Source organism: Eschrichtius robustus, chromosome 13, assembly GCF_028021215.1.
Source record: "Eschrichtius robustus isolate mEscRob2 chromosome 13, mEscRob2.pri, whole genome shotgun sequence".
Classification (NCBI taxonomy): domain Eukaryota; kingdom Metazoa; phylum Chordata; class Mammalia; order Artiodactyla; family Eschrichtiidae; genus Eschrichtius; species Eschrichtius robustus.
This window is the reverse complement of record NC_090836.1, coordinates 22,691,760-22,707,060: the sequence shown is the minus strand read 5'-3', so window position 1 is coordinate 22,707,060 and position 15,301 is coordinate 22,691,760. Positions and strand designations below refer to the sequence as shown.

Here is a 15,301-nt window from a genome sequence, read left to right as displayed (position 1 = left end):
GTGTATATCTCTATGGTATGATAAATCAGAGGAGTGGTTGTTTTTGGTGGTGGTGGTGAGGGGGAATGTAGAGCTCAATAACTGGGAAAGGGCACAAAAGAGCTTTCTGGGGTAACGGAAATGTCTGAATATCTGGATACCATGTGGTTTATATGGGTCCTTCCTTGTCCAAACTACTAAAACCTTTCATTTAAGATCTGCGTATTGTACTGTATTTAATTTACATCTCAATTATAAAAATAGTATGTAAATCCACTTATTGCTTGCATTACCGGCTGTTAAAAATTAAAGATCAGTTTGGCAAATTAAAATGAAATCTTGAGGTTTGGAATTCTGAAATGACTTTGTCAGTATTTGACAGTGATGAAATCCAAAATAAGATGTAGAACTCAACCAGTGTTTTGTATGAATTGCTTTTTCAATTCATCCTTTGAATAACACTTCTTTAGGGTGTGGGATGGGAACTAATTTTCCTCTAAGCAGTCTACTTGATATTCAGAAAAAGATGGCTAATAACATTACTATACTTCAGTAACATGTTTCTAGTAGGTTTTGCTTTGTTCTGTTTCTTTCTTTTTATAAATGTATTTATTTTTATTTATTTTTGGCTGCGTTGGGTCTTTGCTGCTGTGCGCAGGCTTTCCCTAGTTGCGGTGAGCGGGGGCTACTCTTCATTGTGGTGCGCGGGCTTCTCATCGCAGTGGCTTCTCTTTGTTGCGGAGCACGGGCTCTAGGTGCACGGGCTTCAGTAGTTGTGGCTTGTGGGCTCTAGAGCGCAGACTCAGTAGTTGTGGCACATGGGCTTAGTTGCTCCGTGGCATGTGAGATCTTCCCAGACCAGGGCTCGAACCTGAGTCCCCTGCATTGGCAGGCGGATTCTTAACCACTGCACCACCAGGGAAGCCCTGTTCTGTCTCTAAGCTCTTGGAAAGTTGGAATCTGTAAATGGCTTATCAACATACTGTGTTCAACGAGTGTTTATTCAGAATGAAGAAAATTAGGTATCATATCATCTACTCTGGCCATTGAGTATTCTTTATAAACCATTCCTCTGCAAGACTTCTCCTTTTAGAGGTGATATTTTGTGTCAACCATGTCATAGCGTAAGAGGTAATGGGCTATGATTATGTGATGGACCACAGGCTCATTACTAAGGTGGTGACCACTATAGTAGAACATAATGAAACAGAGAAGAGCTGTCTTTCATGAATGTAGTGAAAGCACGCGTGTGTCCTCCATTTTTCATTTTGAGGTAATACCTTACAATTATATGGTATTTTTCATTCTTCATGATTTTTTTGCACACATTATATAATTTTATTCTCACAAGGAATTGGGACCTATTTTATTAGGATTAAGATTCTGAGCATCAGATGGCAAAGTGATTTGAGAAAGATCACAGTAATCTAAATCCTTCACACCATTCAAAGACTAGTTCAAAATTGTATCTCTTCAGTGAAGCTGCCTTTCACTCTCCTCACCCTAAGATAATTTTCCCAATTAAAATAAATATCCTAAACAATTTTGTATACCGTCCGTGCTATACTAGTACTATCTTATTTGCTTTGTATTTGATCTTCAATTGGGGAGAGGGGAGACATGTTTTCTGTTTTCTTAGCTCTATTATAAACTCTCTACTTCTCTTATGTCCTCCCATCCTCGATATCCCTAATAGAAGAGCCAGATGAACATTGGTTACCTAATAAATAGTTTCTGAACAGGGGCTGCCCTTAAAATTAAATTGTGTCATATAAACATAACGTCACGAGTAGTGTTGGTTCATTATATAATAATAACTGGTTGGATAAGATCACTTGAGAATAATGTGAGCAGATTCATGGTATGATTAATAGTAATTCTACGTTTTCAGTACACAGTTTTAACTAGGATATTTTCTTTCTGCATTTGGTAGGTTTCTGAGTTCTAGTATAAAATCTTTGGAAACTTGGAAGGTGATAGCCTTTAGTGAAGCAACATGGTGTGAGGAAAAGATGCACATTGACATTAGTTGACCTGAATCTGAGGCTCTGCCACTTTCTGGCTGTGTAAAATGAGATGGGTTCCCCACCTCCCTACCTGCTGTGAACAGTGTATGTGGCCTAGCAAAGTACATGGGATGTGATATGCCCTTGATAAAGTCAGATTCCATGATTTTCCTTATCTCATTGTTATCTATTGTATTAAACATGTTTTTCTTTTTAACAAATACGTTTTTAAGTAACATGAAATTATATATGCTTTTAGAAAAAAATTAGAAAATTCAGAAAGTATAAAAGAAAGCAAAAACTCACCTTGATGAAACTTACCCTTAGTGTAATAATATCTAATTTTTTATATAAGCCTTATAAAAATTATTATTATTTTTTTGGCTGCATTGGGTCTTTGTGCACTCAAGCTTTTCTCTAGTTGCTGTGAGTGGGGGCTACTCTTCATCGCAGTGCGTGGGCTTCTCATTGAGGTGGCTTCCCTTATTGTGGAGCACGGGCTGTAGGCACGTGGACTTCAGTAGTTGTGGAGCGTGGGCTCAGTAACTGTGGCTCCCAGGCTCTAGCGCTCAGGCTCAGTAGTTGTGGCGCACGGGCTTAGTTGCCCCACGGCATGTGGGATCTTCCTGGACCAGGGATCGAACCTGTGTTCCTTGCATTGGCAGGCGGATTCTTTTTTTGTTTTTTTTTAAATTAATTAATTAATTTATTTTTGGCTGCGTTGGGTCATCGTTGCTGCGCACGGGCTTTCTCTAGTTGTAGCAAGCGGGGACTATGCTTCGTTGCGTTGTGCAGGCTTCTCACTGTGGTGGCTTCTCTTGTTGTGGAGCACGGGCTCTAGGCATGCAGGCTTCAGTAGTTGTGGCGCACAGACTCAGTAGTGGTGGCATGTGGGCTTAGTTGCTCCAGGCATGTGGAATCTTCCTGGACCAGGGATTGAACCCGGGTCCCCTGCATTGGCAGGTGGATTCTTAACCACTGCGCCACCAGGGAAGTCCCTTGGTAGGTGGATTCTTAACCACTGCACCACCAGAGAAGTCCCAAAATTATCATTTTTAATAATTCGTTTGTTCATCCAACTTTTTTTTTTATTTGTGCAATAATCTAACAAGCATGTATGGAATGGTTGCTATGTGTCAGGCACTATTCCTGGTGTTGGAGATAAAGCAAAAACTAGGCAGAATCCATGTCTTCATGGAGTTTATGTTCTGTTTTGAGGGAGGATACAATACCCGCATAAACAAATATAAAATATGCTGTGAGATAGTGATAATGCCATGACTGAAATGTAAAGCAGCATCCAGAGTGATGGCAATCCTTCTTTAGAGAGGGTGGCTGGAAGAGATCTGAGGAGGGGACATTGAACCAGAAATCAGAAGGGATTTTGAGGGGGTGAGCCAAGTGACCATCTGGGTAAGAGACCTCAAGGCAGAGGAATACCAAATTCCCTCCAGCTCCAGCTCATGGATTAAAAACTCTGTTTGCATGAATGGATAAAGAAGATGTGGTACATATATGCAATGGAATACTACTCACTCATAAAAAAAAAATGAAATAATGCCCTTTGCATCAACATGGATGGACCTAGAGATTATCATACTAAGCGAAGTAAGTCAGAAAGAGAAAGACAAATACCATATGATATCGCTTATATGTAGAATCTAAAATATGACACAAATGAATTATCTACAAAACAGAAACAGACTCACAGACATAGAGAACAGATTTGTGGTTGCCAAGGGGAAGGGAGGGTAGGGGACGATGGGATTAGTAGATGCGAACTATTATATATACGACGGATAAAAAACAAGCTCCTACTGTATAGCACTGGGAACTATATTCAATATCTTGTAATAAACCATAATGGGAAAGAATATGAAAAAGAATATGTATATTTATGTATAACAGAGTCACTTTGCTGTACACCAGAAACTAACACAACATTGTAAATCAACTATACTTCAATAAAATAAATTTAAAAAATAAAATATCATTGGGAAAAAAAAAAAAAAAAGTACATGCACTGGATATGTAGTTCTCCAAAATACTGTGATCTGACTTTGAACTGGGAGTGCTGGTTATTTATTGTCTTCTAAGGTGTTAAATCTTGATCTTTCGTTTAGTCCAGGTTGATACCGTGTTCCCTATTACTCTGCTTATATCACTAGCTTAACTAAGGTTTTGATCTTGTGTTAATATTTTTGGGTTTTTTGAATCAGAAAAGTCCTTTTATAACCCAGACCCTAACCACTGGGAGGAAGCACTGCTCCAGAGAATGTTCAAAATAGAAAGAACTGCTCTAGTTCTAGAGAGTGTACGCATTTTCCAGCAAGTGAAAGTTTATAAGGAGCTGCTGAGCAGGGAGGGGAAGTAGGAAGACGTCCTGAAACATGTCTTTATGGTTTAACATCATTCTGTTTCAAATGAATTATAATAACAGCAGATACATTTTTCCAAGTCCAACTATAAAAATATGTTTCAGGGAAATAAGAATGGTTTTGGGGTTATCCATTTTTTGGCTTCTATTACTATAAAGCATTGAGAACTGCCTTTGGTAGTCACTAAACAAGAAAATTGCTGTGAACAATTATTCACAGAACTCTTATCAAATATGTCTATTATCTCTTATAAATGTTTAGAAGATTTCAGAAGTGTCTATCTGAAATCTAAACAACTGGAAAATTCAAATTATCATTTTTATTCTTATGTGTTCATAGGAGAAAAGTATTTCTAATAGAAAGAGGTAACAGATAAAGATGACTTTAAATAAAACACTAAGGGAAGTAAGGTAAATTTCAATCAAGTAATATTCTGTTAAATCTCTTATACTGTCTATAAATCCACATAACTCTTAATGATTGTTGAAGCCTATAGTGTGATTACCGGCAGTAAAATGACTTTGGAATAAGGAAAAATTAAATCATGGTCAGCACAGCTTTAGTGTTATGTAAATTCCTTATTGCTTTTCACGTCTCTGGAATTGGTAATGGAAACTTGGCTCACTGGAACCATAATAGAAATAAAGCAGTGAACTCTCGACCCATTCCCAGTCACCATTTCTAGTATGCATTTACTGTACTTGTCTTACTTTTGGGTTTTTCTCTTGAGGGAATTAGGATTAGTAAAAATATCTATACAATCATATGATGAAAGAACCTGGACAGTCTATCTGCTTTTGTTTCTAAGCAATTCCTTCCTCTGTACTTTTACCTAACAAAGATGACTCCATTTTTCACACCATTTCAATATACTTTATACATAAATCCAAATTCTAGTTGCTGAGTTAATATAAAAGACATAGAAAACGTGAATTTATCCAGAGGATTTATATTATGTTACAGTAGCCCTTTCACTGAAACCTTTTCAGTAGTATTAACTAATTACGGTTGAGAAGAGAAATAGATTTCTTCTTTTTCATTGCTGAAGACCGATCACCTTTGACTTATCTCAGCAGTCTAGAATTAGAAATTTTTCTGTGGAAAAATGGATACCAGGAGCCTTGCACGTCTGTGATTTATGTGGTGTTTGACTTATGTTTTCCAAGCTGTAGTAGTTCATAACTGAAGCACTTCTCATCACCACCAAGCAACTCTAGAAAATGTAGCATCTTTTAATTTGCAAACTCAGAGTTGGCCATATATGGAGATGTTAGGCGAGTTTTGTGGCAACCACGTGCCACAGGCATCTAAGGATGTGGTATCACTGGAATGAACCCTCCCATTTCATTGACAACATGTGTTATATATTATTATGGTTCTGGCCTCTAGATTTTAATTTCTTGGTGACAAGATCTATATTTGGGGGAAAGAATTGTCTGAGTGAATGTTTTGTATGTAACAATCATTTAGATTAAATGATTATTTTCCATGCAAATCTAAATAAGGTGCAGACACTGGGTGCCAAGGATTTTTGTGTGAATCAAGGGTAAGAATAACAGAGAAGCCTGTTCTCTGTTGGTGGTGAGAAAGCATCTCTTGGAGGCTAACACATACACATACTAGAATCCAGGCTCGGATAAATGTACTGATTGAACATTGATGGCCCAAAACTATTGCCAACAGCCAGATTGTATCCCTGCAATCTGTGGGGGGATTTGGAAATACTCAACTGTTACGATTGTATGAGAACCATAGACAGTGAAGCATTCTGCCGCATTACAGGTTTTTCTGTTAGAAAATAGGGCTGTCTCAAATCCTTTGTCTCAACCCTGTCCAAACTTGGAAATTATCTTTCATATATTTTTTTCTTCTCCCTTTATTTTGGCTTATGCAAGCAGCAGTGTAATAAAAGTTCCTAGATTCTCAGAATGAAAACCCAAATTAATTTCTGCCTGGAAGGTGCCACTCTAGAAAAAATGTTCCTTCATTGCCTACTCAAAAATGTACTATTTCAGTACCACCCTCTTGTACGTATACTAATTTCATCTATGGATAAGATAATGAATTTTAAAAGGCATTTCACCTTTCACAATGTACAAATAATATTGGTTACCACTGGCTCCATGGTAACTGTGGTCTGCGCATAGGACCGTGAAGATTCTCGTGAGTCATCCTTTACATATTTTCCTTTTCTTTATTTGTTTGCCTTTCAATCCTGTAGGTATTCCCACAGTTTATGCTCTTTGCTTAGAGCTGAGAGTTTTATCTCATCCCATCTTATTTCCATTTCCCTTTCTCTTGGTTTACACCCTGAGACACTGGGAGAAAGGAAAATTCTTTGCCAGATTCTTAGGCCTTTTCTTGAGGCAAAGCTCCACGAACACCCATGAAGCAAAGACCACTGTTCTGAAAGGAAAGTAGACAGTTGTTCTTTCAAACCCTTGTTGCTTGTTGTGGGGATTTAGAAGTGAGAAACAGTAGTTAAGCTGGAGAGGGTAAATCGTAACAGTGGCAGGAGGATCCTTTGGTACAACTGCTTGTGGTCAGTGTGAGGAATGAGTGCGTGGGCAGTTTTATTGGAGGACAAATTAAATGAGAAGCCAAACTCAAGAGAAGACACAGGAAAGGAGTAACACCTTGTTGAAAATGATCATTTGTCAATAATTTGTTTCCCTAATTATCTCAAACCTAGCTGCTTTTTGTGGATTTTGAATTACAATTTTCTATTCAAATTGATGAAGGAATGGATAAAATGGTGCTTGCTCTCTAGATAAGAGTTTTTCTTAAAATGAAGCTGTAAAAATCCTCCTCCCAAGCTCTTTTCACAAGCATTACGAAAAAGCAAAGCTAAAAAGTCCTTGGTTTGAGGGTAGGGTTAGGACACTAGTTTATATGTTTTCATGTAGTCTTTGTATCCTCACTTGCAACGCCCTTTATCGTAGAGATTGATAACCTTTCTTCCTCATTATTGTGAGAGTTAGTGCCTATTGGTGCGGTAGTTGGTAGGACTTACTGTGCTCCAGAAGGACCTGATTTGGATATTGTTAGAGCTACCAACAACTCACCTGCAGTGTGTCATTTGAAAGCACTTTCTGAGAAAAGTAAACTTTCAATTCTAAAATCTGTCATTTTGAAATGTGTCTGCACTATTTTAACTTTATCTGCAAGGAAATAGCTGGAGCGAGGCTGATGCTATTCATTCCCATCCTTAGTACTCTTCCTGCCACATTTTCAGTCTGGTTGTGGCCAACTGGATATAACAGCTGTCTCCCGAGGTGGCGTGTGTGTTGACTTAAGGACTTTTCTCGTGCCAGGAAACAATGTCATGAGAACCATCCATGGGGTGGGAGAATTGATGACCCAGATGGTGCTCAGCAGAGGTTCCATCTTCCCCATGAGTGTGCCTGACATCCAGCCCAGCCTGCATCCCAGCAAGCAGGGGAGCCCCGCCGAGCACGAGGATGTCACTGTCATGGACACCAAGCTGAAGATTATTGAGATTTTACAGGTACAGGGCCTAATGGAAGGGAAGTGACAAACACCTAACTGTGCCTATTATTGGTTAAACTTCTTACACGTTTTGTTCCAGATCATTGTGTACATATTCTGAAATGGTATTGATCTAATTTTATTTCTTTTACGTTAATGATAAGCCTGGTAAGAAATCTCACACTGACACTATTTAACATATTAATTACATGTGTGAATTCTCACTAAATATAATGTATTAATGATGATACCTAACAAATGTGGAGTGCTTTGAGGTTGACATAACTTCTTTCATATGTATTTTGTCATTTAGCATTGACCCTGATTAAATTTTACCTTTATTTAAGAAGGATTTCAGAGTAGGCAAAGTTAAGATTGAATTCCAACTGTTTTTCTATTTTTAATTGAATTGGACATATGACTCTACGTATACAGATTTATCGTAGTAAGAAACTCAAATAAAATTTTATTTTTATTGACAAAAATGTTAATTGTTTTTAATATTTTATGTAAGTGACTATCTCTCTTGATGATTTTGTTTTCAAGAGGCTAGGAATAATATATATATTTTAAAATTAACCTAGTCTAATACCTATCTCTATGAATTTAAAGGGGGTAAATTACTATTTCATGACCAGTGGTTTAGTGGATAAGTTCCCCATTACTGTAGCTATGAATTCTTAGCATTTTTTTTTTAAGTTTGGAAAGTAGTTTTATGATCCCTTAATTATAGCATTTATTCCAGATTCGAAGAATGGAGCCTGGAGTTTTTGAGGATCTATTAAAATTCTGGAAACAGTTTACTAAGTCTTTCATCATAATTTAATGTAGACTGAGCTACCAGAAGTGGGTTAGTAGTCCTGGAAGGGTCTGTACACTTTTATTTAAAGCAATCAGATTTATAATCATAAAAGATTTCACAGTTCCTCCAGGAATTCCAAAGGCTGAATCCCGAGAAATATTGGCAGCCCTCCCAACCTTGTGTTCATGACCCTGAGAAATCACTCAGTTGTCCTGTTCCTAACCTGCGGAAGGTGTTGAGCACCTGACCTGTGGGTAATGGGCCTCCGGCTTAGCGCCCTCCTCACGGGAGAGCCTCTGAAATACATGTCCTCATTTTAGCCCAGTGACGGTTCAGAAAAGCAGCATTTACAAAACAGTCCCTAACAGCTAAAAAACGATGAGATGGAGATACTATGGCAGGGCAGGCTAGGGCTGACTCGCTTTTGCTGCCTCTTTTGGGTTCTTTATGTATTTCTTGTTGAACCTCTGTTCTCGCTCTGATTTTTGTGCCTCCGTGCCTGAGTCTGATGCGCTGTGTCTGTTCCCATGTGCTGCTCTTGAATGTTTCTTTCTTAGAACTTCCCTTCAAGAATTTCTTTGTAGCCACGTTCCTTAAGCAAGTCTCCTGCTTTCTGCCATCTCGTCCTCCTCTCAGGCTCTTCCTTTCTTTTCCCCATCATTTCTTGTATCTCTTTTAGTCTTTTTATTTCTCTCTTACTCTCTCCCTCTATCTGTCTTCAGCTCTCTCTCAACTCTCTTTCTCTGCCTTTCTTTTTATTCTTCCCTCCCCCCCCTTCCCTTCTACCTTCCATTCTTTTTCATAATTGTAGTAGAAGATGAAAGTTTGAATTTTGGCTCTATTTATAAAATATAATTCATTGAACACTAATCTTCAACTAAAAGCTAATAAATGTTTCATTAATTCATGTTTTAATAATTTGTTCTTTACGTAAGTTTGTTTAAAAAACACCCTTCTTTTTATGCACCCGCAGTCTAGCTTCTGCTCCCACCCTCTGCTCAGCGCTGCCAAATCCACTGGCTCTTTCTCAGCCCTCTTCTCCCACAATCTGTCTCCTGCTTTGAAAATCCCCATATTAACTGGAATCAGTTCAGCCAATATGTGTTACAGTGCTCGCTGCATGTTAATAAAAGAGTCTCTCTGGTGTTTACTTTTCCTTCTGGATTATATGCTCTTCAAAGGCAGGTTTTATATATCCTTGGTACCTTTTCTGTACCCTTGGCAGCTTCCTCAGTACCTGACTCAACAAGTTTATTGAACTTGATGGAACATAGCTAACATAGAGCATGGTTGCTGCCCAAGGTCTAGCAGAGGAGGAGAAGGGGGAAAGGGAGAGGGGGAGAGAGAGCGAGAGAGAGGGAGGTTGATTCAACTTTGGACCTGTAGGTGTAAATAATGTGTTGGCTGAGCAAAGAGGAGAAAAATTGATTCGGACTGGGGAACTAGGGAAAGCTTCATTTCAAAAGGGATTTAAATAGAACCTTGGAAGATATCTCAAAAGCTGGTTATTATGGGGTGGAGGAGAAGAATATTCAAGGTAAAGTGAACAACGGAAATGAATGTGAGGAGGCAAGAGAGAAACTGCAGGCATTCCAGCCTGTGCTGTCAGGACTGAGAAGAGTGGAAGAGAAAGTGAGAGAAAGGGGGCAGCAGGAGGGGAGCGCGGTGGGGGGGGGGGGTCTGATACGACAGTGGCGTAGATAATGAGAGCTAGGATGAGATGGTACCACCAAATACCAAGTTTTCTTGAAACTTGCCTGACCATTACTGTTTGCTGGAACAATGAAAGTCTCTTAAGAGAGTGTAAGGGACACAGATAATAATTATACTGGGAGCGAAGGCCTACCCAGGCCTCTCCCAGGCAAACTGGGATGGAAGGTCACCCTATGTAAGTACAGCTCTCTGTTGTTTCCCGTCTCCACACATGTCGGTGGCACATACTTTTTCCTTCCCTGATCTCCACTGCATTCTATACTACGTGAGGTAGCCCTCCTTAATTTCCTAATTATTTTAACAATGCTGTATCTTGTTTTCCCAACTCAATCACTGGCATCTTGAGGACCCTGGGCTTCAGGCATTTGCATTCTTCTCAGTGCCGAGCACAGACGGGAACCTTATTGACACTTAGTTTGTCAGTACGTCCGTTAAGGAGAACAAGGACAAAAACACAGACCCAAGGAAAAACAGGCACTAAGGAGGCACATCCCTGGTATATTAGATGCTATTACTTAAGCTGTCCTTTTGTAGCCTAGATCCAGGATTCATCGTGGTGTAGCCAGAATCCACACTATTGCAGCTGAAGTCTTGCCTTTCTGTGCCTGAATGAGGGTCACAGCTCCAGTACTTTCCTTGCAGAGCCGGTTAAAAGCTCTGCAAAGTGCTTGGGAAATTATGTCATCGTTACCTCTTCATCCAGACCCAGGAGATACCTCTACTTGGAATATTCTGAGAGTAATCATGGAGAGTCAGGTTTTCTTCTTTCCAAAAACTGTTCAGGGATTTTACTGACATTGGCTAATGGAAATGCATCACTTTTCTTAGTGTTATGACTGATTATCATGTAGGCAACAGAAGTGATAAGAGTTTACCAATGAAGTTTCTAACCAGTTCATGTGACATGTTGATAGTAATGTGGCTCTTGGTGTCCTGTAATGAATTTTTAAACACCATACTGATGAAAGAAGCTTATGTTGTTTTTAATGTTTCTTGTAGTTTATCCTGAGTGTCAGACTGGATTATAGGATCTCATATATGCTGTCAATATATAAGAAGGAATTTGGGGAGAACAATGGAAATGCTGAAACGTCCACCAATGGCTCTCCCGATACATTGCTGCCATCAGGTATCTCCTCTGTGACAATATTTCCTCTTAGGATAGTGTTTTCCTGAGAACTTGAAAGTTCCTTTTATGTTTTAAAACAAGAAGTATTCCTATGAGACAAAAATGTCAAAATACTCTCCACCAATAAAATGAAGGCACTGAGACAGAAATTAAATAACTTGCCTAGAATGGCAGCGAGGATGTTTGCTGCTACTGGTGCTCAGTCCTTTGAGTGCAGTATTTCTGGTAAACTTCACAACTCTGTGTGGTCGAGGTACTGTGATTTTTTTGTTTTGTTTTTTTAACATCTTTGTTGGAGTATATTTGCTTTACAATGGTGTGTTAGTTTCTGCTTTATAACAAAGTGAATCAGCTATACACATACATATATCCCCATATCTCTTCCCTCCTGCGCCTCCCTCCCTCCCTCCCTATCCCACCCCTCTAGGTGGTCACAAAGCACCGAGCTGTTCTCCCTTTGCTATGCAGCTGCTTCCCACTAGCTATCGGTTTTACATTTGGTAGTGTATATATGTCCATGCGACTCTCTCACTTTGTCCCAGCTTACCCTTCCCCCGCCCCGTGTCCTCAAGTCCATTCTCTAGTAGGTCTGCGTCTTTATTCCCGTCCTGCCCCTAGGTTCTTCATGACCATTTTTTTTTTTTAGATTCCATATATATGTGTTAGCATACAGTATTTGTTTTTCTCTTTCTGACTTAACTTCACACTGTATGACAGACTCTAGGTCCATTCACCTCACTACAAATAACTCAATTTCATTTCTTTTTATGGCTGAGTAATATTATTCCATTGTATATATGTGCCACATCTTCTTTATCCATTCATCTGTCAATGGACACTTGGGTTGCTTCCATGTCCTGGCTATTGTAAATAGAGCTGCAATGAACACTGTGGTACATGATGCTTTTTGAATTATGGTTTTCTCAGGGTATATGCCCAGTAGTGGGATTGCTGGGTCGTATGGTAGTTCTATTTTTAGTTTTTAAGGAACCTCCATACTGTTCTCCATAGTGGCTGTATCAATTTACATTCCCACCAACAGTGCAAGAGGGTTCCCTTTTCTCCACACCCTCTCCAGCATTTATTGTTTGTAGATTTTTTGATGATGGCCATTCTGACTGGTGTGAGATGATATCTCACTGTAGTTTTGATTTGCATTTCTCTAATGATTAATGATGTTGAGCATTCTTTCATGTGCTTGTTGGCAATCTGTATATCTTCTTTAGAGAAATGTCTCTTTAGGTCTTCTGCCCATTTTTGGATTGGGTTGTTTGTTTTTTTGATATTGAGCTGCATGGGCTGCTTGTAAATTTTGCAGATTAATTCTTTGTCAGTTGCTTCATTTGCAAATATTTTCTCCCATTCTGAGGGTTATCTTTTGGTCTTGTTTATGGTTTCCTTTGCTGTGCAAAAGCTTTGACGTTTCATTAGGTCCCATTTGTTTATTTTTGTTTTTATTTCCATTAGTCTAGGAGGTGGGTCAAAAAGGATCTTGCTGTGATTTATGTCATGGAGTGTTCTGCCTATGTTTTCCTCGAAGAGTTTTATAGTGTCTGGCCTTACATTTAGGTCTGTAATCCATTTTGAGTTTATTTTTGTGTATGGTGTTAGGGAGTGTTCTAATTTCCTTCTTTTACATGTAGCTGTCCAGTTTTCCCAGCATCACTTATTGAAGAGGCTGTCTTTACTCCATTGTATATTCTTGCCTCCTTTATCAACGATAAGCTGACCATATGTGCGTGGGTTTATCTCTGGGCTTTCTATCCTGTCCCATTGATCTATATTTCTGTTTTTGTGCCAGTACCATACTGTCTTGATTACTGTAGCTTTGTAGTATAGTCTGAAGTCTGGGAGCCTGATTCCTCCAGCTCCGTTTTTCTTTCTCAAGATTGCTTTGGCTGTTCAGAGTCTTTTGTGTTTCTATACAAATTGTGAAATTTTTTGTTCTAGTTCTGTGAAAAATGCCAGTGGTAGTTTGATAGGGATTGCATTGAATCTGTAGATTGCTTTGGGTAGTATAGTCATTTTCACAACGTTGATTCTTCCAATCCAAGAACGTGGTCTATCTCTCCATCTGTTGGTATCATCTTTAATTTCTTTCATCAGTGTCTTAAAATTTTCTGCATGCAGGTCTTTTGTCTCCTTAGGTAGGTTTACTCCTAGGCTTTTCTTCTTTTTGTTGCAATGGTAGATGGGAGTGTTTCCTTAATTTCTCTTTCAGATTTTTCATCATTAGTGTATAGGAATGCAAGAGATTTCTGTGCATTAATTTTGTATCCTGCAACTTGACCAAATTCATTGATTAGCTCTAGTAGTTTTCTGGTAGCATCTTTAGGATTCTCTATGTATAGTATCATGTCATCTGTGAACAGTGACAGCTTTTCTTCTTCTTTTCTGATTTGGATTCCTTTTATTTCTTTTTCTTCTCTGATTGCTGTGGCTAGGACTTCCAAAGCTATGTTGAATAACAGTGGTGAGAGTGGGCAACCGTGTCTTGTTCCTGATCTTAGTGGAAATGGTTTCAGTTTTTCACCATTGAGAATGATGTTGGCTGTGGGTTTGTCATATATGGCCTTTATTTTGTTGAGGTAAGTTCCCTCTATGCCTACTTTCTGGAGGGTTTTTATCATAAATGTGTGTTGAATTTTGTCGAAAGCTTTTTCTGCATCTATTGAGATGATCATATGGTTTTTCTCCTTCTGTTTGTTAATATGGTTTATCACATTGATTGATTTGCATATACTGAAGAATCCTTGCATTCCTGGAATAAACCCCACTTGATCATGGTGCATGAACCTTTTAATGGGCTGTTGGATTCTGTTTGCTAGTATTTTGTTGAGGATTTTTGCATCTATGTTCATCAGTGATATTGGCCTATAGTTTTCTTTCTTTGTGACATCTTTGTCTGGTTTTGGTATCAGGGTGATGGTGGCCTCGTAGAATGAGTTGGGGAGTGTTCCTCCCTCTGCAATATTTTGGAAGAGTTTGAGAAGGATGGGTGTTAGCGCTTCTCTAAATGTTTGATAGAATTCGCCTGTGAAGCCATTTGGTCCTTGGCTTTTGTTTGTTGGAAGATTTTTAATTACAGTCTCAATTTCAGTGCTTTTGATTGGTCTGTTTATGTTTTCTGTTTCTTCCTGGTTCAGTCTTGGAAGGTTGTGCTTTTCTAAGAATTTGTCCATTTTTCCAGGTTGTCCATTTTATTGGCATATAGTTGCTTGTAGTAATCTCTCATGATCCTTTGTATTTCTGCAGTGTCAGTTGTTACATCTCCTTTTTCATTTCTAATTCTATTGATTTGAGTCTTCTCCCTTTTTTTCTTGATGAATCTCGCTAATGGTTTATCAATTTTGTTTCTCTTCTCAAAGAACCAGCTTTTAGTTTCAGAGTCTGAATCTTTTACACATTATGCTCTTTTGGTGAATATCCAAGTTTTATTTTTTGACTTGGATCAGAGAGCAGTGTGAAATGCAGCTATCAGGAGGAAAGGTATTTTGTAGGAATCACCCCACTCAAGAATAAAGACATGGCATTCTCCACAATGGTCTGGATGTGGGTGTTGGTTTTATTGTGTGTGTGTATGCATGCGTTCGTTCTTTATTACCTTGCATGGTCGTAAATTGGTACTATATCTCAGTTTTTCATATTTAAAATATGTAAGAATGAAGCCACTCTATCTGTGAGTGTGGGAGCATAATGACATAAGAGCACAAAATTTATTGTAAAAATGTTGTGGCTCTAGAAAGTACCTTGTGAAACCTAAGATATATTAAATTACCATTTTTCTGGATAGATCAGGCCAGTC

The 15,301-nt window shown here is 38.7% G+C and overlaps 1 protein-coding gene across 2 annotated transcripts in view; it reads left to right on the top strand.

The window, feature by feature from the left end:
- Window positions 1-15,301, top strand: part of ITPR2 (inositol 1,4,5-trisphosphate receptor type 2) — a 524,186-nt gene that overhangs the window by 200,029 nt on the left and 308,856 nt on the right. For both annotated transcript variants that reach the window (XM_068561342.1, XM_068561340.1), the window contains 2 exons: window positions 7,678-7,871; window positions 11,367-11,496. In XM_068561342.1, the coding sequence (XP_068417443.1) occupies window positions 7,678-7,871; window positions 11,367-11,496 (324 nt within the window). The remainder of the gene's footprint in view (window positions 1-7,677; window positions 7,872-11,366; window positions 11,497-15,301) is intronic.